General features: G+C 37.5%; 2 protein-coding genes across 7 annotated transcripts in view; both read left to right on the top strand.

Annotated features, from left to right (window-relative positions):
* Positions 1 to 27,838, top strand: part of Sesn (Sestrin) — a 173,299-nt gene that overhangs the window by 30,768 nt on the left and 114,693 nt on the right. The window lies entirely within an intron of this gene.
* LOC105671940 (uncharacterized) lies at positions 8 to 23,984 on the top strand. Of its 3 annotated transcripts, XM_012366510.2 has the most exons (3): positions 11,538 to 11,992; positions 21,589 to 21,799; positions 22,192 to 23,984. In XM_012366510.2, exon 3 carries the CDS (start codon positions 22,435 to 22,437, stop codon positions 22,705 to 22,707), a length of 273 nt encoding a protein of 90 aa, XP_012221933.1. In that variant the 5' UTR covers positions 11,538 to 11,992; positions 21,589 to 21,799; positions 22,192 to 22,434; the 3' UTR covers positions 22,708 to 23,984. The 3 variants fall into 3 exon arrangements, with proteins under 3 accessions (XP_067209463.1, XP_012221933.1, XP_012221932.1); XM_067353362.1 differs by lacking the exons at positions 11,538 to 11,992; positions 21,589 to 21,799 and adding an exon at positions 8 to 3,259; XM_012366509.2 differs by lacking the exon at positions 21,589 to 21,799.

Here is a 27,838-nt window from a genome sequence, read left to right as displayed (position 1 = left end):
TGCATCAATTGGTTTTGTAGATTAGTATGTCAGCTTGCGTTTACGGCGAGCATTTCGCACCATTCCGTTTAAAAGCGTCAATTGAAGTCGGTTGAAGCTCAACCTAATGTTCTAGTCGTGTCCATTTCTAGTTGTGTTTTTGCAAAGAGGTAAATTCGGTTAAACCGCGTTTAATTAATCTTTGTGGAAACGATTCTTTGTGCCCGTTGTGTCTTTAGCTCATCGATGCCTGTAGAACTTAAACAACTTTGTTATCAATGCAGCATTAACGTTATCTTATGCGAAAGCGCAAATTGCAGTTTAACGTTGGCTGCATAAAATCGTGCTTGGAAACAAATGAAAGTAAATACATATGTTAAACGCAGTGGTAAAGAATATATTTCAAGATTACAATCAGTCAGTTTGTTTACAAAAATAAATGCACATTTGTAAAATATTTATTCGTGCTTATTATTGCAATAATATTTAATTTGAAATATCTCATTTTTTATATTTATCTTATTTTATCGCAATAATTGATATCAAATGAGACTTTTTTACTTTGAACGAGGCATATGAGCCTCATGCAAATAATTCTAATAATTTAAATTACACAAATCCGCGATCGGCGATGCGTTAAAGTGGATGCTTTTCTTTTCATTTTATTTTATTTTTTTTAGAGATCGGCACAGATAACTGAATTATTTTCGCTCGCGATTGCCGATACAAAAAGTAGGACATGAAAAACGAATCGGTTGACGTTGTCGCGAAATCTGGGTCATTGCATTGGCGCCAGCAGAGTCGATGATTTCGCCAGCTGATTGGCAATAGTCGGTAACGAGTCAGCTCTGACGATTGGATCGTGCTCTACCGGGTGTTAAGTCGGACCACGCCTACTTGTCCTGCGTTAACCCTTAAGGGGATACTGGAGTCGCCTGTTATTTGTTAGTAAATTATCAGATGATTTGTAAAGTTTGCACTTCTTTTCCTCGCCCGAAATTCATGGCTATGATAATGTACGAGACGAAATAGGAATATGCAAGGTGCCTAATAGATATAAGCTAAATGTGGCAAAATATTTTACTTGAGAAACATCTAACTGGAGAAAAATGTCATGCTTTCCTTAGTTTTATTCTTACGCAAAAAATACAAAATAAATTAATTAATTAATTAATTAATTAATACGTACATATACACACATATTGAATATATAGTTATCTTTTTTGGTATTTTATACAATAACTAAAATAATAAATACTCATCATTTCAGTCATTATTGTATAAAATACAAAATAAAGATAACTATATATTTTATATATATATATATGTGTGTATATGTATATATTAATTAATTGATTGATTAATTAATTTTGTATTTATTACATAAGGATAAAAATAAAGAATGCGTATGATATTTTTCTTCAATTAAATGTATAGTATTATATGTACATTTTTCAAATATTATTTTGTCATATTTGTTCATATTTATTTGATACTTTGTATATGCCTATTTCATCTCGTACATTACATATATTTTGGTCTTATGATGGAATTTTGGTTGAGAAAGAAAGTACGAGTGTCGTTTGTTTACAAATCATCCGATCACAAATACATAGATCACACGTCAATGTAGTAAATTATTAATATAAATACAGTTAGACGGGCATTACGTCGGTGATGTCAATATCATTTTATCATTTTCATTTAAATGATGGTGTTTTTGCGTTGAAGTTTCAGCTATCACTTCAGCATCCTCTTAATTTACTTTAATTAAGCGCGTTTATGCCGTCTCTGCTGGCTAGAATCTATTTTTTACGACGCGTGAAGAAAACTGCATTGCCGATCATATAAATGTAACTAAATCCAGACAGATATTGCTGAAAATATTTTTTTATTTTCAAAAGAAAATTTTTAATCTATTCATTAAGAAAGATCACACAAGGATTATAGTTCGTATTGATTTTTTTATTTGTTTATCTTTTGAATTTTTACATGCTTCTTAATCGCTTATTATATTTTTCAAAATTGTATATATTAAATCAAAAGAGATTTATTTCTTTTCTTTTCATTTTATTTTGCAAAATACAAAATTTTCAAATTTTATCAGTGAAGGATAAGAGAGATATTGATTGCAGTGCTGCTTTATAGGTGGCGCCTATGATCAAGTTATCGCGCGATTTTAAAGCGCGTTGTAATTAGCATGATTAATTAGCACTGTTTGATAAAATCAGTGCAGCTTTACCACAGATATTGAATAAATTTTCGCGCTATTAAAAGTCGCAAAGGAAACTCAGTTCTCATTGATCCAAAGAATTTTAATTAGTTATTTAATTATCGTTAATGTCACTTATTAATATTATAGATTATTAATATTATTTCGTTGCCACGAATTTTAATATATTTTAATAATGTGAATATTCGAATTCCGTGTCGCACTCGGGAATCGCTGATGCAATGTGCAACGCACTGTATACATTAACGGGAAACTCATTTTACGCTGCAATTTATATCATGATGGTTAATAAACAAGTTTATCGCGATTTATGCGCGAAAACAGGCAACCCGGTTTTGCGATCTACATTATTATCGGGCGAAATATTAGGTAATGCGATAATTCGGATAACAATTTTATGTTTTTTTTTTCTTTGCGCAATTCTACCGGTTTAATAAACGCTATCGTTCTCATTTCGAATAACATTGTAACTCGCCTTGGCGATACACGCGTTGCGTAAGATGAGGAGGGAGGGCGAACGTTACTCGATTATCTCAAAACGTGCGCTGCGCTCGTAATAGTTATCCGCACGTGCTGTACAGTGTGGTTATCAATATACGATTGTGTGAAGAAAAAGTATAATTACTCTGCTCTTTGTAAACAAGTTTGGTCATCGTATGTACGGAGTTAAAGACAGAGTATTTTAGAAAAACGCGAATTTGAAGTTAATACAGGAAATTTTGATTTAATTATTACATTGAAATTATGTAGTCATTTTATAACGCTTTTTGATTTATTAAGCAAGAAAGTAATTTTTTTAAAATATGTTTTAAATATGTTCTTTAGATATTGGAATTTATAAAATTCGTTTTTCCAGTTGTGTATCTGACATTAATGGAACGAACGTGGACACACAAATTTGTGTCTATATTCGTATTAATATATTCTTTCTCAGCAGAGAAATTGTGCTGTGAATACTATTTGTCTGGAAGAAATTCTTATCTTTGTGATTTTTACAATCTGTTACAAAGTGTATCTTTGGAGCTACGCCTTAGCAACAAACGACAGGTAAGTGACATAATTATATAAAATATATAATTTTACTCAAATGAATCGCACACGTTGGCTTTATTGAGACGCATTGTTTGTGACACTTTTCATCTTTTTTGTAAAACAAAGGATTTTTGGTGGGAACAAATATTTTTGCCTCAAATAATATATATTTTGCTTCATGCAAAATATTTTTGCCCTTGTTAATAATACGGATAACTATTTTTGAAGAAAATATACAAAAAAGGATAAAATACGTTAGCTTGACAGTCGTTAAAAAAGGTATTAAACAAGCGTGGTTATGGAATAGCAGTGGTTATTTTAATCGTAAGGCGTTATTGTAATTTTCTTGTTATAAGTTACTGAAAGGTAAACAACTTTATCTCAAATATTTCAATACCTCAAGTATTTTTAGTATGGAAAGTCCTCTCGATGTGATATATTGCTTATTGATTCCTCTGTCATCTTTACGCTCTTCGCGTCGCCGAACACGAAGTGACTATCGATCATCGGGAACTCGGATATCAACCGATGATGTATCGCTCAGTCGACGATTTTTATCATTTTTTTCAGATCCGCGCAAGATCTTACTTGTGTAACTGACATGCGATCCATTTGTCATGCGCGTAATATCGTGCTCGCGATATCATGCTCGGCATCTATGAATGCAAGTATGAATAGATATTGCGGAAAGAAAACGCATAGCGGATTATGTAAAAGCGCGCAACTGTGCTCGCTGTTTAATATATTAACTGACGCGACTGAAAACATTAATTAGGAACGTGTTTTGTCAAGCAAGTCGTATAATTTTAATATCTTTCATATATAAATGACGCTTTTTGACGATGTTTTTTTCTTTCGCCTTCTTAATAAAGAATTTTATTGTTCGGTTTTTATTCGCCGGTGCTTTTATCGGATTACTCGAAAATATATCTTTCCTCTTATAACTCCTATATCTCATATCCGCGCCGGTCAATTTCCAAGGGATATTATCGAACATTCTACTTTGCGGTAGTTTCCCGGGCATCGAGGCGTCGTGTATCGGGAATGGCTCGAATAAATGAAGTTTCACTTTACCGGCGGTACTCTGCCACGTGCAATGGCAATTCGACGCTATTTCTCGAAATCGAGTTCAAAGCGATCTCGAATTTTTTGACACGGCGGACAATTTGCGCGGCATATTGCAGAGATATTTGAAAGTTTTTCGAAAAATAAAACGCGTCGCGGGTACGCGACACGAGGCTGAAATGGGGAGGAGCTGAAAACTCGCAGGAATCTTAATCGGGTCAATGGATATTGTTCCTGGGTCAAGCGACTGCGAATAGCTTATACGTGCCTCATACACGGGTTCCATTAGAGCCCGAATTGAATCCTCGATCTCATTTGTTCCCCCTCATTCGGGAATAATCTGTATTACGCAATCTCGCTGATAACGCACTTACGAAAATAAACGATGAGCACTCCATATCTGATACGATATTTCCTCTTATCTGCGTCCAATTCGCAGAATTATTAATAAGATATTCGCGGAATATCTTATTTTCATTTGAAGATACTTGAACTTTAACGAAAGTTTTAGGAACAAATAGAATTCTTTGTGAGACAGACACTTTTATAATCTTATAATCTTATTGCATCACAGGTGCAATTGAGTTTGTTCAATATTAGATCGGCATTTCTCCGGCGTTCCACTTTTTATCTCCGCGAACACTATTTTTTCCTTCGTAAGTAGATATTAATTGCGTATTGGAGCGTGGGATTCAGTTCGCTCAGGTCAACCTTAAAGTCTGTAGCGCCAGCGCTACGCTCCGTCGTAGACAGTTTATCGCATAAGCGGCGTTAATTAGTACCTAAACTAGTGCCACTTCGATATCGCGTTGTGTGTGCAGTGCACAAAGTACGAGATGTATCCTGCCAGAGTGACTTGAGACGGTTTAATCAGCGCGACGCTAATTGTAGAAGTCATTAATGGAAAGCACGTTGAGATAACGTTTTGTGAATATGTAATATCGACTTCTTTTTTGTAATGTTTAATTTTCTCTAATGTAAGCAATAACGTTAATTGAAATGAACTTCTCTTTTCTCACACGCGAAGAAAAAAATATACTGATTAAAGCTGTAGAAAAACTGGTCACTTTATCTGTGACCTCTATCTCCCTCTGACGTCCCTCATCTAGATATGATTATCTACAGGTCGTTGACATCGCCTCGTCTCTTCTTTAATGCATCAATTGCCGTCCATGCTCGCGTGCGTTTATCAATTCGATGTAATGGCTCCTATGAATAGAAGGTAGCAATTGCTTTAATTTCGCGGCCGGCGTTCCGAAAGATTCCACAGAGGCCAAATGCGACAACGCTCGCGACTATCTTATCGTATTCGCGAATTAGGTCCCGTTTCTGCGCTCATTCGTGCCAATAAGCTATTAGAAGGTGAAATTAGTGCTTCGCGATATCGTCTTTTTCATTTGTTACGCGTATTTGTTTGAAAACGCGGCTCATTTCGGCGCGGTAAACGTGAAATCAGCGTGCACTGCCGTTTAATTGTGTTACATCTAGTTACGAAACCAATAAACCGTCGCCAAAGCCATTTCCATGGTAACAATGAAACGCAGTCGTGGAATTCGAAGTTGTAACTTGCTCGCAATGATTGTAAATTACAAATCAAGCCGTGGAATTACGGTATTATAATTTATTTCATTGCGACAAGAGCAATCAGAAGTTAAAATTCAGTTTTTTCCGCATGGTGTCGTCCCCTATTTCTTTCCCGAGATAAACATAACTAGCAGTTTTGCGGTATCTCGGTCAGCAACTTGCTCCGGATGTTTGCTTAACAAACAGAAGTGCATGGAAGGAACTTAATATGAAACTTTATACTTTTGAGACATGTACAGAGCTTATTAATTTATATAAAGTTTATATATATATACTGCTTGACAGGAAAATCGATGCACGATGAAATAATTATAAGTCCGCAAAGATGGCTTCAGGAAATATAATCTAATATTTATAAGACGCAGTTTTTTTTTTGCAAAACAAACGTTGCGTTGATATTTTTATCATTCCTTTATTTCTTTTATTTCAACATAGCGCGTGCAAAAAGTGATATGTATAAAAACTTTTCAAGATAACGAAAACACGATTGATCGTTGTTCACAATGTGTGAAAACTATGTGTGAAATAACTGCTGTATAAAATTTAATAATCGATTGATAAGACGCGAGTACACGTCACAAAGGAACGTAGCATCGCGAGATAATCTTTAATGCGATGTCAACAAAATAGCTCGGAGCTTAAACGAGCACTGACAATGTTTGAAATATTCAGCGACATTTACGTGGCGCGTTGCGTGCTCTCTCGCAGGGCGCACGTTTTTCCAAGCTTTCTCTGGTTGGTAATTTTATTGAAAAAAAAATACTGTGCCCGGCTGCAGTATGATTTATCAAAGGCGTAATGGTGTTAGTGCGCTGTGTAACGCAATTACACACGCGCGTTTATCGGAACACCGGCGCGTGTAATGACTCTCTTTCTCTCTCGGTCCTCTCTCTCTCTCTCTCTCCTTTGCCATTTTTCGCTGCCGGCGATATCATTGACGCGAAATAGATGCACGCGGAGGCAGACAGATAACGTGAAAAAAAAGGACCGGCAGTCGGCGGAACAGTGAGATTTTTCACATAAGTCCAACCCCATTTTACCCAGTTCGCGCTCGGCTCGATAGAGCCTCCCCATCTCGCAAATAAATATCCGCCACAGTCGGAATATCTATGGAAATATTATCCTGGAAATATATTTGAAACGAATTGAAAATGAACAGGATATTTAATACAGGCTCTCTGTGTTGGTGGACGCTTTGAACATTCTTTACTGTTAGAATTCCGGCAAAATGTAGGTCGATATTCGACACGTTATCTTGATTTTGAAATTGATTACATTCATTTGAAATTTATATTGGCTAATTAAATTCTCTTTCTGTATTATACAATAGATAAGATTCTAATCTAGAAAAGGTCGTCAGCCGAGTCGCCAATTTACTTTAAACTGGCGTAACAGTGCCTTAATTTTATTCACATCGTAAAAGTGATTTTTAAAAAATTTATTGATAACTAATGTGATTTTGCGCCCGTTTAGTAGAATATTTGATACTTGGCCCACTCGCGCGGGCCACTACTGCACTTAGCGGTATCTTTATCGCACGCACGCTTTGTCGAAGTTCACGTGAGTATCGGATTTTATTAGGAGATATTTGGAAAATACCATTGATATCGAAACAAGAGTCATGCGCGCAATCTCTAAAGCGATACTATCTTATCGCATCGTGTCGATTACCTCTTCGCGTGAGTCCGCTTTCGCTTTGCTCCTTGGATTACCGTCGTAAGACAATATCTTTTGCAATCTCCTTTCTCTACCGTGGTTTAATTGTTATGTCTTCGGGTCGTTAGAAATGTCGATACCGCCGACGTAATGTACGGCGATCGAATTGAATGGCTTTTACGTTTTCTTGCCCCATCGTTTCTCTTATAATTTTTCCGCTTGGAAGTAATTGCGGGTTAAGGGAAGCGTTCTTTTAATTCATGAAGAGTAAAATATATATAAGATATGCAATTATTTCTTAACAAAGGAACTAAAAACTTGATAGCAGATTTAATTCTGCAAGCAAAACCAAGATCGTTTCACTGAATGAAAATTTAATCCGGGGTCCATTTGCCTAAAATTTCAATTTTCGGAACTAAATAGTTGATGATGGAGCCCGAGTAGATTAAGTCTTCATTTAATTTTGATTAAGCTTTGTCGGTGGAGAGATTAACTGTGAATGTTGGTTGAAGGATTAAAATATTGTCTTTGATTATGAATGTTAATGAGATATTACTAATTCCACGCGACATTTATCGAACTCAATTACAAGTTTTATCGACCCGACAATTCCCAAAGATAGTTTTAATCTAGGATTGTGTAAGGTGCTAAGAGTATCATCTTCTTTGTTAGGAGTAAAGTTTCATTCGTATTGACGTTTGCTGTTATTCTTTCTGTGGGTGGTCGAGACCCGAGCTAAAACACGAGTTCTCTTTATAGAACAGCATTGTTCGAGCTCTGATTTCTGTCACGATGACAAACACGGGCGTCGGTTTACCAAGGGGACTCAATTCACAACAGGCTCTATTGGTTAACAAAGTTCGACGCGTCTCCGACGTATTGCGATTTCTGTCTTGAGTTATCGCTTAAGCGACCTTAAACCCCATATTATCGCTTTGACGTAGTTTGTTAGTTTAGTGTCATTTTATAGTCTATCGTGTCAAAAATTGCCGGAAATTACCTAAGATTAGATTTCAAAAACAAGAGCGATCAGGCGACGACATTGCGTAAATACGCGATAGACTCTCTATAATCGAGATTTAATAAACGTGTTTAATAAAATAAAGAATGAAAAATTGAATTAAATAAATAAAAATAAATTATATGAGAATATCGAGGAAATTTTTTTCCATATTTGATTCACATTTTTCTATCTCAATTTTTCATTTAAAAAAATGTAAAAATTTTACATCTCTCTACAATCTCTTCAACAGAGCTTATTAATTATTAATATAATAATGCGATTAATATTCGTCGTGGATAAAACATTTATTTGGAGGAAAAAATTGATAAAATTTTTGCTGCTAAAATAAATACAAAGGTACAAATATTCAACTTTGCATTTGTTCGACATTTCTTATAACTTTTCTTTATAAGACCTACATTTCACGGAATTTCAAGACGTCACCGCAAGTACCTCTCTTGTTGAATAGTTTCCAAAGTTCACAAATTATCAAGTTTACTTCCTGAGAAATTTCTTTGAAGCGTATTAGATGCTAATGGCAAAAGTCATGAGAGTATACTTGAGTTGTTGGTCAGCGATGAATTTAACAAACCTTGAACTTTAAACGTGAGCTCTAAAAGATGATTAGTTAGAGAAAACAGATTCTAAAAGTTATATTATCCAAATAATTTAATCGTATTATAATTATTCTTTTTATAATCGATACAACGAGTTATATAATCTACAATATATTTATTATTCAGTATTATTATGTTTTAATTTTATGTTGGTAATTAATTAATTTTATAATATGTAAAATCAATGTAATTTCTAACAAGAATTTCAAATATTGCTAACATGTGAAAAGCACGGGGAGAAATAATAATATTTGTGTTTAAATGTTTAATTTTCGCGTAATATGTTTCTGAATAAATATCTTTTTAAGCAATTTTTTTTATTGCGCGCATTAAACACGGTGCTTAAGGCTCGTGTTTCGTGCCTCATTAGGAAATTCGCCACTGTCGTTGGTGTAAAAGTACACCGAGCGAGCAATCCTCGCTTTTGCATTGTTCCGGTAGTGAAGTGACCTTATCTTTAGCGCAAGTTAACAAAGAACAGGCGGACAAAGGGAAGGGAGAAGCGGGGGAACGATAAGACTTTTACGCAAATAATAGAAAGAAACCCCCTATCGTCGCACGAATGACACGCCGCCGCAAAAATTGCTGTCGTTGTACAATTCTTGGATGAAATCGAGTTCAAAGCGAGTGACCTCTCCGAAACGAACTACGGATATTGCTTCTATCCGGCTCTTTCTTTCTCTTTCTCTCGTAATTGACTTTTCTCGTAGAAAAATTATACGCAACATTTTGCCGTTACATTGGCAAAAATAGCTTCTTATCTTCGGCCAAGCTGCATCAATATTATGTATTTATGTAGCGATATTCGATGTGACGCAAATTGCATTCACAATAGAAACGTAAATATCATATTATTGCGTAGAATCCAATGCTCGGATCGTACAGAAAAACAAGGCTCTATCACGGTTTCCTGTGTACAATGGAATATAAGTTATGCGTTCTCATATCTTTTTCATGAATTATTTACAAAAATAAATAGCATTACTTAAATTATTGTTCTTAAAAATGTTGATTGAAAACGTAAAAGCGTATATTTGAGACAAGATAATTTTTTCTATGAAATTTTCGTACGATTTCTTTATGAAACGTTGTATTTTCTATATTTTACGAAACCTGTCATCATGTAAACTGCTATTTAAGGGAATAAACGTTGCAAGCTTGCGAAGATAAACGGAATCTATTTGACAATAGTAATACAGGAAGGTAAACTCGGAGAAACGTGGTGCATGATGTAAACATTGTAGCGTCAAGTAATGTATTTTATCTCGTTTGTTCGCTTCTCACTCGTGGCTTCTATCTTAATGTCATCAGAATAGGATTATGTAAAATCTAAGAGATTCTTTTTTCTATCTGTGAAATCTATCCAAAAGTCATAGAAAAAGCATAGTTTTTTACTATAGTTTTCTTTAAATTATTTACATGATTGTAGACTTTTTATTAGCAATGAATTCTTTGAGAATTCAATTTTTTCTCGTTGATAATACTAGATTCTTTGTAGAATTATCATAATAATAGCTGTTAAAAAATTCAGAGATACATTTCTCTGCAGGAACTAGTTTCTAACAGGAAGTGCGTGGCGGGGCTATCATTATATAAACGGAAAATGATAAATTCCTAGTAAAGGTCGATAAAGTCAGCATTCTAAAATCATTTTTCTTTATCGTAGATTGTGCGTTTAACGAAAAGGTCATTGAACTAATATCAATTAACTTTGTAATTAATATTTTACATATTGAAATTCATATGGAATAAATTTATAAATTAAGTGCGTAATTAAAAGTCGATAACGATGTGCTAAACAAGTATACAAACAAGAGAAAAGCAATTGTTAATCAAGATTCTACATAAAGACAACTTTGAAGAGGCTTAAAGTCTGAAAATTTCGAAGATACAAAAGAAGTATGAAAACAGATGTAGATTAGATAAACGAGAAGTTTGACGAGAAGTAAATTTCAAGATTTTGATTAGAAGCAAACAAATTTTATCTAAAATGTATACCAGAGAAATTATTGGTTGAATAATACACGATCCAACTTAGCGCACTCCCCTCTGCACGGATGGGCACTGACACATACGTCGGTTCCCATAATACGTTCCCCATTATACGTTTCCTGACTTTTAACATACAATAATCCACGATGAGTCATTTGCACGCGATTCTTTAGGTGACTCGTGACTAAGTTGTAGAAAAGGGTATTATTTTTCCAGGAAAAATTGACACCCTTATAATGCCAAAAGCATACAAGGTTCGCAAGTTTGTGGTATAAGGATTTATTCAACCTACCTGTCGTACAAGGATTTCGAGGATGTTCTTTGTGTTATAGACTGTCGAACTTTGTACCATACCTATTTATTAGCACAATATACAGGCTGGTCAGTCGTGTTCCAATGTACATCTGCCTCTCGGCCGAGCCACACCGCCGATCTATGGACCAATCGACGCGCGGCTCTGTCGGCCGGAGTCAATCGTAACGGACGCGCGCCGACCGCCAGCCGGCGTTCTTGCGTCGCCTCGCCGTTCACGGCCTTTCATTCTTGTGTCGCACACTGCCGCGGTAGGATGTGCTCCACATTCCGACTCGTTGGTATTTAACCGCTCGAAGTCGTCGGGACTCCCACGTGTTTTAGTGAGATATCGTGCGTAAAGTGCGTTCGTCAGCTCATTCCGCAATATCGGAACCTTGGAGAGAATTCCACAGATTACGATTCGCACGAAGTAATCGGCGCGCTTTGGATACTACGTCTCACACGTGCACGCGTGGAAAAGAGAGAGAGAAATATATATCCATGGCGTTCTCGCCACGTTGTTCGTAAAAACTGCAGGTACGCATTTAAGGTTAAAATGTGTGATATTTCTTTTACCTTATTTTTTCTATAATGATTTTTGTCACAAAATGATTTCTTTTTATGATTGTTTTTTTTTTCTTATATTTTTTGTTATATTAAATATTGCGCGTAATGAATTAAAAAAATTATAACCTGCTTAAAATGTGTTATTTAATAATTATACGGTTAAACTGTTTACTTCTCGTTTGAACAGCTGAGAACATTAATGTTCCTCAAAGGTTTATCCAATTATTTTATTACGCATGAACGGGTCGCATTAAATTATTTATTACCATAACAAACCGCTATGATTGTCGCTTTTATATACGGTGTTTGCTCGATTAAGAGCATTATACGTCATGTTTATACAGTAGCACACTGAATAAGCGTGCGTGCGAAATGATCTGCGACGAAGATCATTGAACTGGCTGCTGGATATGACTTGTGAAATAAAAATGCGATAGCGAAAACTCACGTCCCGATTTAACGTCGCATCACGAAATTTGTTTTTCTGGGTCAACCGACGCGCAGAAACGGAGCTTTCGTGCGTTTTGGCTACGTGCTCTTAAGAGAGAAAACTTCCGCCTCGCGAACAATTTGAAACGTGAAACGTATCGCGATAATATCGCGATAATTATCGTGTCGATGTTGCTTTTATGTTCGATCGTAATCGCGGTGAATAACGAATTGCGTTTGAAAGAACACGTTTGATATCTTACTCTGACAAAGGACTAAAAAATGAAGCATTTAAATATGTATCATAAAACTTTTATCTTTTGTTTACATTAAATGAAAAATTACGATTGTACATTTTTATAAGAGAACGTACGACGTGTATTGCAAAATACAGACAAGAATGTGAGGAATATTCTCTAGCGAATATTTTATTCATTCAGTTTATTTTATTATGGTATTCGAACATTTTAATATCTCGTTAATTAAGTTTGAAGTCCAATTTAGCAAGTAAAGTTCACACGAAATTGCACAAGAAAGAATTTTATCAAGTATTCGAGAATTTGATTTGTCAATTATGCGATGAATGATACGATTTAATTTTCGACGTTAAATAACTCCATAATTAGGTCAGCAATTTAATCTCTTCTACCCGGAAAAGTTAAATTTAAATTAATTGAATTACCGGTCTTCTTGTATCCAGTTTTATTATATCATTCTCTTTTGCACGTGTACGACCTCCATTTAACGAGAATTTAATTATCGAATTTTATAATGCTGCATATATTATAAAATATTGAAGGTTTATGAATTGATAAGAGAAATTCATTTTCCGATTATTTTGGAAATTTTTCACTTTTTACAATTATTCAACGCGGAACATAGATTGTATCTGCGCTGAAACACGATCGAAGATCACTCGCGATCTTGCTGCTTTCGAGCTTACATAGGATTTATTTGCTAATGTATACAATCTTCCAAATTTACATACTACCTACCTAAATTAAACGTTTGTTACCGGAGGATCGCTTTCGGCGCACCCTGTAGATTGTTGTCCCGCGCACTTAGCCGCATCTGAAATGCTAATATCGACCATTCACCGGTTCGTCGTTATACGCAGTATATAGTAAGTGACGACCCTCGTCGCCTATGTAAAGGCATATCCGGACTACATACAACGTTGTCGCGTAAATTTGAGATTAAACACCCGCAAACACGGTTGCGCGCCGAATCGGCCGAATTTCGCGGTACGTCGAAACAAAATATTTGCACGAAAAGGTACCGAACTGTAACAAAATAGCGACGCACGCGACATTTGCATGTTCACTCTGTCGAGGCAACATAAATGATCCGATGATTCTTTGCTTTTATTCTCGTGATTTCTAAAGTCTTACACATGGAGAATTTCAGACTGAAAAACGAGTTTTTCAATAAAAAGAAACATGTGACTTTAGCATTTTGCACATGTAGTCTGTCATCTTTGTCTCGTTATACACTTTTACCGCTAAGTGACAGTGAATCTTTATAGTCAATATCTTTTCAATAATTTAATGCTAAAACGTATGGAGCAACACAAAATAATAAAAAAATTTTTTAAAATGTTTAAAAAAGATTTGACTTTAAAAAATTCAAAGGATATGACAGGAAATTGGAAAAGCTTTAAAAGCGGTTAAAAATAAGAATTTAACGGGAAAAGAATAACAACGCAAATATACAGAATTCTTGGACTTGTGCGGACATGTGATTTAATTTAAATAGTTTATCGAGTCAACTAATGCTCAATAAAAATTAAAGCGTGAAATCAGTAACACAAAATATGCTGAGTTAGCCTCTTGGTTTTCAATATCAGATCAATATTTATGATATTCATATTTGCCATCGTTGTTTTCGCATTAATTAAAGCCCTGTCGTAACGATATTTAATAATATAAATATTTAAGAAAAATACAGATAGTATAAATACTCCATAATTTTGCTAATTGCGCGAGACTGGAATAGAAATGTGATTCAATTAGGCAATTGACTTTTAAGGAGTTTATTCGTTTAATTAGAAAGCTCTTCAGACGCTACTAAAAGCTGCGAGAAGACGACGAATTGAAGAATATAATTATCCTTATGACGCAATTTCCTTAGTAACCATTTATTTCAGAGCGTAATCTCGCTTCGTTTCATTTACCTCGTGAATACCGAAAGTAAAACGAGCTGTTTTTCAGCTGTCTGTTTCTGAACTTTGCGCTTGGAATATTTCGATATTTGCATTACTACATAAGCCTAGATTATCTGTTGAATAAGTTAGCTTTGATGTCGCTGTTTGACGACTATTATTCTCTTTATGTAGCAAGTAAAATAACCATGTTTAATGTAGAGTTTCTGAGAAAAAGACTGAAAAAAAACCGTTTACAAAAGTACCGAACATTTTACTTTAGATAATGAAAATTAGAATTTGGAATAATTATGAAGGAATGTATGTTAATAATTAAAATGTACACAATTATTTAAAATTAAGTTTTTAAAAACTTTATTTTATTTTTAAATATTGGAAATATATATGTTGGTTATATTCTGGAATAAAAAATATTGCGTTTTGTTACGTTTTTTTACAATGCAAGCTGCAGAAAGTTACGTTTTTAAAATTGAGCGGAAATTCAATGATTGCGAAATATTCCGTGCACATTTCATCGTGTATAATATTTAGATTGACAAGATAAATTTATACTTTCTCATTTTTTGTACATATTTTTAATGGTCAAAGTATTTAGGTATTTCATAACTCATCCGTATTGTTTACTCTCGTGCTTTCTTGTGTGAAATCGAAATAAACGTGAAATGATATAACGCGCGCTTCTTGTTCGATTTTTGCTTTTTTGTAAGAGTGTTAAAAATGCTGGCGAAAGAGTTGTATTAATTGGTGCTTAAGAAGTTGACCTATTTATCAAGAATTACGTATTTTTCGAGTGTAACGATTTGTTATACGTAATTTTTATATAGCGTCGAAGATTAATTCATTCTAAATTAACTAACGTATCGCGTTTGTAGCGCTGGCTGGTATTGAAATTTTAGGATATTATTGCAATTCAAAAATTTTTACTTCTAATTTTGTGACGGCTTGTCTATTAAGTCCAGAGATACCGTGGAAAATACAAGTTTTAATACAACCTTCTTGATATTAACATTTCCCGTAAATCCCGGGATTGTTCTGAATTTTTTTTTTCGCTCAGGGAAAATCCATAATCCCGTCTCTCTATGAAAAAGCTCGCTCTTATCATCGCGTACTTTCGCTCGCACGAAACGGCACGTCGCGCTCGCGTCTCGCAGAGGACATTTCCCGTCCGTCCATAAAAACGGAGAATTCCGGACGCGCGGAGCGTCGACGGGCTCCCTTTTTCCGCAGGGAACGGTAGAGATTTTTGCCGCTGGATAGAGGACAATGGACGCCGGGCAAAAAGGGTCACAAGAAGGCTGTCGACGTGGCGTCGCTGAATCCGTCAGATCCGTCGATCCGGATAGTCGACCAGACCATTACAAAACCGAGAATAACGGGCGTATTTGTTCCGAATATCTCCTACGGGCGGCCGCTATTCTTTCGGACTTCGCTTATTTTCTCCAGCAGTGGCGTAATCGCTGCTTCTCGCGCTGCGTTCGACGTGTAAGCCCACAGTACAAAAAGTTTCGCGGTGTAATTAATAATAAAAGTGTGAGAGGTGCAGTTTTCCACATGAAAATAGGTTGATCAGTGCGATTCTCATCTAAATTTTTTAACTTTAATTAATTTCTTTATGGTAGCGGAACTTCTGCACCCGCCGAGGATTAAATACCTCTGGAAGTAATTCTAAAATGAAAATTCCGTTAAAATAAAAACCGCTTGAAATTAAACGAAATCCTTCTGCGACTGCAGTTACGCCGTTGTTTTTCGCCCGCATTTCCCCGACGTGACGCGCTGCTGGCATTTTCACGTGTTCCCCCGTTGCCGTGCATTCCGCGTGCACGGAAGCCGCGCCGCGGCGCTTTTCGACCGAATTGCAGCGTCAAAGCCCGCGCACCGACTGCGCCGCGGCGAGATTTGCCAGCTCGTGGAACAAAAGGCTACAAAGCCTTTGCAAATGACATGATCCGCGAGCTTTTCGCATCCCGCTGCTGCATTCGACGTCAACGCACACGAACATGCGCTCGCGCGCATGTAGGACGGATCGAGAGTTGTTGCCTCGATAAAAACTTGGCGTTTTTATTTGCAGTTTACTCGACATTCCATTGCATCTTTATGTCGAATAGAACTGATTTTTATTAAACATGTAGTCGCGAAACGTTTGGGTTGATGAAAAAGTGATTTTGTTCTCGAAAGCAGGATTAAAGTTAGGAGAGTGGACATTATTAATTTTTATAAATTTATACAATAATTATTGCTAATGCATAATTATTTGGAGAATACGTTGTATCATTCGGTAAAATTCAACACTATAAAACTTTAAAATCCTGGTGTCTGTCTGACATGTGTATTTTCGATCGATTGTGTTTTACGAGTTTAAAAGAGACGTAAATATTTGAGAAAAAATCTGTGCCGTGTTTGAAAGTAATGCAGTAAGAAAACAAACATGCTATTTTTGGGTCAAGATGTTTGTCATTTTTATTGAAAACCTCGTGTTGCAGCAGACCGTCGATGGTCGATGATGACATTTTAAAACAAATAGTGACAGAAAGTCTACAGCTAACATCCCAAAAGAATTACAGAAAGACAAATGTTGCGCAACGTACAACGGTTTTTCATTTGCATAAACTTTTAATTTAAAAAGACAATCTTTTCTACCAATTCAATTATTATTGCGATGATAGATTGATAATTCTCGTATAATTAATAAATTTGTATTTACATCGCTGTGTAACATATTTTTTTCGCGGATAAAAACGACTAGATAATTACGAGGGAATCCTGCGCCAGTCGAAAAACGGCAAAAAGAACTCTTTTTTTCCACCATTTGCTAAATTGGAACGTGCCTGTTCTCGTTTTCCTCTCTGAGTGCCCGGCGGCTGGGTTACACTTGCCGCTGTAAGATGAGCGCGACTGTATAATCATCATCTTCCTCTTTCTAGGATATCTTACACCAATCTGGTTCCCTTTATTGCGACTGAAAATTGCGAGCGAAACGCTTGCCGCTACGTGTATGGTGATTGGGACTCTGAATTTTGCTCGCGCGTGTAGAAAGATAAGACATCTACCGAGATAACAAGTGTGCGACTTTTTCTAGGCAACAAATTTCGGACTGTCGTACGCAACGTCTCGTTATCTTGAATTATTGCGAAAAGAGCGGAGTATTTTTGCCAGTGCAAACATAACTCGTACTAATTGTATCACTTTTTATCTGCGGATTTTTCTGGTACGCCGCAACATACGTACGTCGTGAGAGATGATAAATCGCACGAACGGGGTTATCACTCTTCGGTGAGTTCTTTCTTAGCCTTGTGGCTATATTAGCGAGTAACACGTGCCATTTCTGCCGCGATAGAAACGGTGACTCTCCGCATGGATGTCAGAGAAATCGTCGAGTATCTCATCCGCGCCGGTCCAGTGGCGTAATCAGTGAATGAACGAACAACGTTGTAATGCTTACCTCGCCGCGCATATTAACATCCGCATTTAACGGATCGCGCTTTTTTTGCGAATACTTTTACGATCCAGAGAAAGTAGTACAACTCGAAAGTATCGTAATGGAATGTAATGAGAAGTGCTATAGTGCGTTGTCCGACTCGAGAGGAATTTTGGAATTATTAATGCGTCGAGGACTTTGTTTTTGCACTTTGTATGATAATGTCAAACACTTGGTCGACTCAGATGGCAATGATTATTCTGGTAGCGTGACGTGCTTTTGGTTTAACGGAAAGACCAGAGAGTAGACATCATTTATCACTCTAGCTACGTTTTTTGACAATATAAAATAATTTTTATCTTGTAATAAATATTTGGTAACAAAAAAATGAAATAGTTTACGATAAAAAATGTTAGTTTATTATTACAAGATAAAACATTTTTGTATTTTTAATATTTCTATTACACCAAAGTAAACGATAACGTTATTTTGATCGCTATCGATCTTTCACATTTTGCTATTCTAAATCATGTTTTTAACATTTTAGTTTGTGTTTGAATTCACGTGCGTGAAATCTTTAAGCACTTAACGTTAAGTAAATAGAGTCAAGTATTCCTTTTATCGATACACTGTTATCCGCTTCTTATTTCTTATCGACTCGGCTAGTGATTGGCCACACGCGGAGAAGCTCCAAGGTTACGCCACTGGCGTAACCTCGTAACCTTCCATACCACGATAACCTGACGAAGTTTAAAGCGTCGTTTCCTCGACGCGAACTTCGACGCTCATCGTCACGGAATTCTCGATGCCAAGCCCGAGTCCGCGTCGTAATTTGTCTTATAATTGAATGGGTAGGCGTGTCGCCTACTTTCATCGAGATTAAAATAATCTCGAGAAGAGGCTCGCCCGTATTATTCGAGCGAGTGTGTCTGCACTTTGATATAAACTAGTCTTCGGGGAGTTGGTGGTCGGAGAAAACGAGTTCATAATCTAAGTTTTGAGAATGAAGCGTCTAAAAGCTTTATTTTCATACCCTACGGAGCGAGGAGAACACTTTTTAATAAATAATCTTCTTTGTCTTTACATGTCTTTACATGTTTTAATATGTTCTTTATACGTTCGAATATTTTTCTATCGATTTCCAGTAAGAAGCGTAGAACGGAGTACTGATATTACCCGTGAAAACCGATCGGTCTATTCCGAACTCTATTTTTTTCTACATTTTTTTTAGCGATCCTTTTTATTTTTCGCTCCGTATCTTATATATGGCTTAGTGAGTGCAGTATGAAATGATTCATTGCATCGATATATCCGTCGACGTGAAATAAATTTTGCAACCTCTTTTGCTGTCCAAATGCAAATTTTGGCAAGAGACCAAATCTGCCGTGTTAAATAATTTTTAACGGGAGACGTGCATTTCTTATTTTGTTTTTTTTTTCATCAGTCTTGATTTATCGGGATATTTTAGTTCTTACTTTTCTCTCGCGATTGTGCGCTTGAAATTATGCACGTCACCAATAGAAGTGAAATTGGACTTTGCCCGATTATCGACCCGTGTACATTTACAAACCCTCCATTGATCGAGCGACTACGTCGCACTCGACTTTATTTGATGTGTTAATTTCTGCATTCGTAATCTTTCTTTCGAAACCGACGACGGGAAAGAGTCGCTCGCAGTAGTCGATGGCTATTGTTCTTGCAGAGCAAAGTAAAGCAGAAGAAGATTGGAGTCTCGGGAAATTCTATTACTCTCGTCTTGCTAGCTTCGAGAAAGATGATCGTAAGTTATACTTTGTGGCACTTAATCTTCATTTGCGTTTCTCTTCCTGCTCCGAGAATATTAAGAAACCCACGGCGATAATGTAGCCCCTTTGTAAATTCCGCTTGCAAGCGTGTTACCTTCAGCTATCGCGATAGGATTATTACAGTTAAATTTAACTAATTAAAAGTTTTGTTACGCGCAAAAACTACCTGATGAACTAAACGATATTTGCGGCGCGTAACTTTCCCAAAATTATGCAAGAATATTAATATTATAATAAACTGTAAAATTATAATAAACTTGGGCACAATGCACCTCAAATTTGTGTTGTAGTCTATAATTAATACATGTAATGAACGGAATTGTATGCTGAAATGGCATTTAGAAAGGAAGTTGTGATAAACACGTTCGCGGATATTATGATAGGAAAGATTTTTTAATGGACCTGTATAACTAAATTATTTTTTTATGTAACGAATATTAATGGCCACATAAGAGGTGAATCAGTTTTTTAGAATCAGCATACTCGATTTTTTTGCGTCATTACACAATAAATTTAGTTAAGTGTAGACTATAAAATACATGTGACATTTTGAATCACTAGAGGCGTAAAAAAGACATTTTTCTTTAAGCGTTTATTATTTTTTTATGTTTCTGATTTTAATACTTTTAAAAGTTCTGCTTTTTTTTTAAGTATTAATATTTTACGAAATTAAATGTTTGGACGTTAATTTGTTCGCAAATAATCGCATATTTTTCATGCGATTTAAATATGAAAAAAGGGATTAAAGATTTATTTTCTCTTGTTTTATTATTTATTTATCTTGCAGAGATATCAAGAACAAGATTTACATTTTCTTTAGTCTGTCGTAAGATCAAGATAAAATCTTGATATTAATGAAGAAGCGGGACGCTGGCGGTAATGAGCGTGCACAAACGTGTGTTTTCCGCAATAACCGTAATCGCGAATTCATTTTTCATGCCCGCTCCATGTCGACACGAGTCGTCGCCGGTCTATAATTAGGCCGCATCGTCACCCTGGCTTGTTTACCGTCACATGTAAACGGATTTAATTCGACAAGCCGTGATCATCGACACGGGAAACTGCAGTTTAATTGCCTGCAGTGCGACGCTGTGAGCATTTCAAAACTCCGCGGGAAATTGGGCGTAGAGCTACGTGCAAACAAAGCGTAGGAAATAGACAATCCACCACGCCGCTCTATTCCGTATTAATCGTCGATGCCTATGTGAATGTTTAATTGGTACGCCGTGTCGTTTTACCGGTAAAAATAGCCGGCGGCTGAATTTATTGTACTGATATCGGAAGGCTCGCGTATCCGTTTCTCTCGACGGCCGACAGAAAGATATTGCGAATTTTTAAAAATATTGAAAATTATTGTGAAATATTGTATAATTTTCATCGCCTTCCGCAAAATGGGGTGGAGGGAGGGAGAAGGGATTTATCGCAATGTTTTTATTATCTTCAAAATGTTAGTATTATTTTAACTCGTGCGGAATGTATAGATAAAATGTGCATTTTTTTTTAATACAATAAAAAGCCGATTTGCAATTTCGCGATCGTCGTATTTTACTGCTCTCGTTACCGGCTCTATCGAGTTTTTGCTTGCGGTCGGTTTTCGGTACATTTGCGAAATTGCTTGTGGTCGTGAACGTGGATTTATCAGCGGCTAGCGTGGCGATCGAGCTGGGATATATTAACAGCTGTCCGCGATCTCACTGCCGGAAGCCGCGGCGAAGTTGTCGAAGTTACTTCGATTAATTCTCGTTTCTGCCGGCAGGAAGCCGATGAATCGCCACTGCCATGCCGTCCGGACGAAGTACACGACCGGTTTCTAGCTTTCTGCCCGCGGCTGTAACATGTGGGTAAAACGCGACATGCTCGATAATCCGTGGATGCGGAGATTTAGAAACTTCGCAGCAAGCATACACGCATCCGCATATCTGAATAGAAAATACGTATAATTTATGAAATGACGTATGTTCGCGCAGGTATGAATAAACGTTGAAAGTTATTAACGATATTATTTGTAAAATTTATTGGAAACAAATAATTATAAATTATTTCACAATAATTTATCGTGAAATTATATCAAATAAATAAAACGTACAATTTATTACATTATCGTGAGAGAATATTAAAAAATATGAAAAAAAAAAGACCGCAATATCCAGCAGCCAATAAGCTCAACATCTGTCACGTATTGTTCACGTAAGAAACATCGAGAAATTCTTCAATACAGCGGCAATTTAATAAAAACTTTTCGTCACGTAGAATCGCCTCTTTGAGCCATCGTATGCGATCGAACCTGTTATTAAACCACCACCACTACCGCCACTATCGTGTTACAGCGCACGATTTATGCTAGAACTTTCCTTTGCAGGTATCGGCAGCGTGGAACAACGACAACGCGTGCGGCAGCATAGATATTGTCTTCGGAGCAGCGGCGTAACTTCGGAAGAGCGAACTATCTTGGGGGAACATATTTCCGTTTGGCGAAGTATTCGACGAATCGAGATCCCGATTCTCGATTCTGTTCAGCGGAAATCTCGCGAGAAGTTCGCGAGCGGGGCGGTGCTCGCCGCTCCCCGTCCGGAATTCTGTCAGAATTCCACGAGAATACAAGATGATGTTGACACAGGAGCCCGGCTGGAAGCTGGAGCGCAAAGGCTCGGGCGCGCAAGTGTTGCGCAAGGACGGCACGCACTTCAAGAGCAGTACCGCGCGCGTTTGCTTCCGGTGCGACGTGGAGGTGCGTGAGTTCGAGCGCGACGAGGACGAAGGCGCGACGGAGATGATGGAGACGGAAACCGCCGCGAGTCCGCTGGCGATGCTGTCCAGCTGCGTAGCGGCGCTCTGCGTCACCATTCTGCTGCCGTGGCTGCTGATCGGCGGCTAGATTTTGTCGCCAATCACGGGGCATGGCTCCGATTGCGGAGCTCACGCGGAACCTCATCCCTCCGACTGACTTCCGACTGCGAGAAAGCACGTACCTCGAGCGCTGGGATCCGCCAATTATCACACCGACGGAGTAATCGTTCGGAGATATATCCGGCAGTTGATGGACGGCTGTAATCCCGTGGGTCAATATTTCTCGCCAGCGATTAACTCGGACGTGTCCAACGATCGTCAAGATTGTATTTTATACCATGGATGTGCGTTGGGCGCTTTTTCGATCAAACTCGCCACTCCCCCGTTCGAATATCGGACGGTCGGATGTCATTCGAGGAATGACATCTTAAATTGCGCGGACGTGATTGCTCACGGTAGTGTCGCACTGCCGGCGGTTCGGATCGGAGAGATGATAGACGGGTTTTATCGCTATGATCGTACAGGATTTGTGATTGCATTCGTCGTGCTCGCTTCGTATTTGTCATCGGATACCGCAAACACGGCGGATGCAATCACAAATCCTGCAGTGTCCGATCGATACGCCGATTCGGAGGTTTGTTACGCTCTTATCGATCCTACAACATTCCGGAAATTCTCTGACGAATTTATGACGATGCGGTATTTGGAAAATTCGAACGCATCGGAGGAGATTCCTGTTTTAATATGTGATAAATGCGAGCGTATTTGCAATTTAGCGACGGATAGAAATCCGGAATTTGCTCGAAGAATATAGAATTGGCGTATATTTTCTTCAAGGATTTAAGGATTGTGGGATTTTAAAGTTAAATGAAACGCGACGATACCTAATGTACCTACCTACCTACCTACAAAAAAAAAAAAAAACATTTACTGAAAGATCTAAAAATTGTGCAAGTAGTGCACTCGATTTTGGTAGATCATCAAAACTTTTTGCTGCGATATGAAAAAAAGATCGAGTGCTGCATTGATAAATTTTGATTGTCCAACAAAATTTATTTTCAGATCTGTATTTGGCATAATTTTTAGATCTTTCAGCAAAAGTGTTCTTTCTAGGTATTATATCCAAGATTTTCAATGTTGCAAATAGTAAGGATATTTGACTGATATACATAATTATAGCGAAGTTAAGCTCTTGTAAAATATATAATGTAGATCTTGCAATAGTGATATAAGATTCAATGTGATTGTATTTTATTTTAAGTGTTGTCACATAAATTAAATTTTTTAAACATTTTGTACATAATGTAAAAAATAGCTTCTACGAAGGAGGCGAATTAACGACGGATAAAAAGATTTAAAATCTGATACCGTTTTGTGATTTATTTCGATTGGGATTGCGCCTTGCTACAGGTGGCACCAAAGCGCGAGCGCCCCTCTCCCTCGCACCTTTGCAGAAATTAACGGTTATATCTACGGTCGTTAAAAGATTTAATGGTTTCATACGGCATCTGTGCCACTGCAGATTTATCCCGGCCGTTTTATGAATCCCGCCGTATCGTTAGGTTCTAGATTAAGCGCCGAGTATTTTAGATTAACAGCCGGCCGCAAATTCGCGAAACCGCGCGGCAGAACGGTGAAATCGGGGCAACAGTATAAGCAATATCTTGCCCGGCGCAAGAGTCGCCGGCGAGTTCGAAACAATTTGAACGCACGCGGATGGCGGGGACACGCATCATTTATATTCCGTCGATATCGCGTAGCGGCGGCCGAAGGGGCTGTCTTGTATATGGCGGATAAGCGATCGGTTTTTTTTTTCGCACGAGATACGTTTTCAATATCTGCGTACGACGTTATTTTCGTTTGGCTCTCTAATGCTAGAATGACACTTTCGAGAGACAAAATCCGGTATTGAGCGTGGGAGATCCTCGAAGTGATCGAGCGGCTGAACAATAGTGTGAGTCAGCGAAATAAAAAAGCTTTTGACGCCTGTAGTCAAAAATAATTAATTTAATATCGACATACATCTCAGAATGACGTGTGTATCGCAAATAATTAATTTTATATTCTGATTTGCTAGACATAATGCAAAAAATTGAGGTAACAAAAATACGGATGATACAAAGTCCGCAATTTGATAATACAAAGTACCTCTGAATTGTTTGTTTCAAAAGCCGTTTAAAGATACATTTTATTTCGGTGTTGAAATACCAGTGATGGTGAAAAAGAGACAAAGAAAATCGGAGAGTAAAGAAAAAAAAAGAAGGAGAGCGTTTAAAAATTTCGCAAACGAAACTGTTACATGTAAAAGACCTTTGTCTCGCTAAATTATTTGCCAAGTTATTTTCTCGCGCACGTATTCCCACGAGTAATCGATTAGAAGGTAAGAAAAATATAGGACACAGTCCGCAGTTTGGTTTATTAAACGAAATATCTCGAAATGTGCTTCATAAAATTTTCATGGAAATATATTCGCGTTGAAACTTAGCGCGAAACTGTCAGTAAGAGCAATAACGTTATCGGCGAGGTGTTGCATGTAAGTGAAACAAAGTGGCAGAGAACAGTTTCTTTAGACTGCTCTTCAAACCATCGTCCTCTAAAAAAGCATTTGATGCACCGTCGTTAAGAAGCATGAATGATAATCGTCTGTAACTTAGTCACTCGTTGAGCATCCGATCGGCTATGCGTCAACGATCGTGAATGCTCGTCGTGAGCGTCGGCACCGTTACGCTGTACAATGATGATGCTTGTACGTCGCATCAGATACTCATGATATAATAGTCTCAAGCCCGGGAAATCGATTCTTTTAGATATGACGCGTGCATCGGCAAAGTGCTTTACGTACTCGTTGCCGTTATACGAAGTTGTGCAATTTTCCATCCGTGCTGCTTTTTTCTTTTCAGCGAAATATAGCCAATAAAATAACATTCCATGCCTTGACATTTATGCAGATCGTACCGTCGTTCTGATTTTACTTTATGAAGTATCTAGCCATTTGAATTTATGCAATTCTGCATGCATGTAATATACATCTCTCTCTTTTTTTTTTTTTTTTTTTTTGAACGAAATGCTACAAAGGCTACAATTTCGTTCACTCGAAATATACGAAACGTTATTTCCGTAATTTTGTAAGTTACGGAATATATTTTATAATACGGTTTTTATTTGAGCTGTCAAACAAATTTATTTAATTTTGTATAGAATAATTTTTTCATTAATTCACATTTTGCATTTTGTCGCTTATTCGCGAAGCAAATCATGTTAATTTGTTTTTATGAAATTTTAAATAATGTGTCTGTAATGTGTCTCTTCTTTGACGTGTTTTCACAAAGGATTTGAAATTTAGATTTAAATCCCTCTTTTCATTCACAAATTCGCCCATGCTTTCCGTCCATATTTCTTTAGCCTTTTGTACGCTGCTATCGAGTATCGGTGCGAGGGCCATCACTACCGTTATACGAGCGTCTTCCGTCTGTTGGCGGTCGTAAATTCGTTACGCGTGGTGTTGCGTGCTCGCGCGAGTTTACGTCCGTCAGAGCGGCCCTTGAAACGTTCCTTGCATCTCAGATTCTGCTTTACGGGCCGGAAAGATGGATGAGAAGTTCGCGGGAGGCGAGTTGAAATAAATTTCGACGAGACGAGGAGTCTGCGGTAAATTTTTTCATTCCGCGATACGAAAACCGAGAATACCTCAAAGGAAGAGAGCCGGTTTCTACCGGTTCACGTGCGCGGAAAATTCACTCCGTCTCTTTCTCTCCTTGGCCCGTTTGCTTGCTCGCGCGCAGAGATATCGGCGAACTGAGACTCGTTGATGAAACGAAAGAGATTCTCGGCCGAACGGGGCCGAGTAATACTGGAGAGATTTTTCCCCTGACCCGGTCTCTTCAAATCGCAACGGTACTGCACTTGGTGCAATTTCACGGAAGACTACACTCGACGAGATTCTGTATATTTAATCGACGATACGCCTCGAAAGTATATCGGAATACGCGAGGCCGCAGTCCGCGGATGCGCGTTTGATAAATAACAATCGCATAATTATCGTAATTTAATGTACACGCGAGATAAACGCGATTTGATGGAGCGGAGAACGCGGAACGAGAATAATACATGCACTCGGGAAATAATGCAATAAGTATTCCCAGCACATTTGTTAATTATTGTTCTACTCGATAAGAGGAATATGCGAGAAGTTGCCGGCGAAAGACGCGCGATGTAATCTGCAACCTGTTTTGAAGGCGTTCACTCTCGAGCCAAGAAAATTACTATTGTTTGCAGCATTAATTAATGGAGTATTCCGCGGATCGTATTTCTCAGAATTATTTCTGTTTACAGCGACGGAAATATGAAGACGCGGATAATTCACTGCAGCGGCAGGTGTGGGGAGGCGGAGTGTTAAAATTCTCCAAGTTCGCGACGGATAAAAGTTCGTCTCGGGGCGGACGCGAAGAGACGACGGAAAATTCCAAGCGAAATAAAGTCACGGGATAAAATAGTCTACGCGCAGCTACGCTGATTTTATCAAGTAGTCGCGAAAAGGCGGGTCTAATCAAATAGATTGTTTATCGTTACGGTGCGACATGACGCGGCGAACGTAACTTCGTTCCCTTTTAGAGGGAGTTTCTTTTTTTTTATCCCTTCGTCGCGGATGCGCAGGCTGCACATTCGGCGAATAGTGACGGCGGTATAAATCAAAGTTTATTCGTCGCGTAAATTGCGAGCACACGCGGCAAAGTGCCGTCATCAAGCGCGACGACAATTCTGCGCAACAAACTGTGCGCGCATATGGCATTCAGGAGTAAACCGTGCACATACGCGCGATTATGTATGAGAAATCGTGAGAATGCATAATCAACGTTGTGCTATTTGTTTATGTTTCTAATAAAACCGCAAACACGATACGGCTATTATTTTCACGTCGGCTTCCCATTATTCGTAACAATTTCATCCGCAAATTATTGCCGGATCCGCAAATTATTCCGAGATATTATGAAAACTGCTTGAATATCTTTACTTAGCTATTAAATGTAATATTCATTGTATTTAATAGCTAAGCATTTGCATTACTGTAATATACTTTGTTTTTATCTATTTTCTTGTCAATCTTTAATTTCATGCGCTATATAATTATACATCAGCAAAGATAATTTTATCGCGCGAGACTCTTTTGCTAAAATTAATATAATCTTTAATACGCCTGTTAAATATAGCAATGAGTTCAG

Source organism: Linepithema humile, chromosome 4 (genome assembly GCF_040581485.1).
Source record: "Linepithema humile isolate Giens D197 chromosome 4, Lhum_UNIL_v1.0, whole genome shotgun sequence".
Classification (NCBI taxonomy): Eukaryota; Metazoa; Arthropoda; class Insecta; order Hymenoptera; family Formicidae; genus Linepithema; species Linepithema humile.
This window is presented reverse-complemented; position numbering and strand designations above follow the sequence as displayed.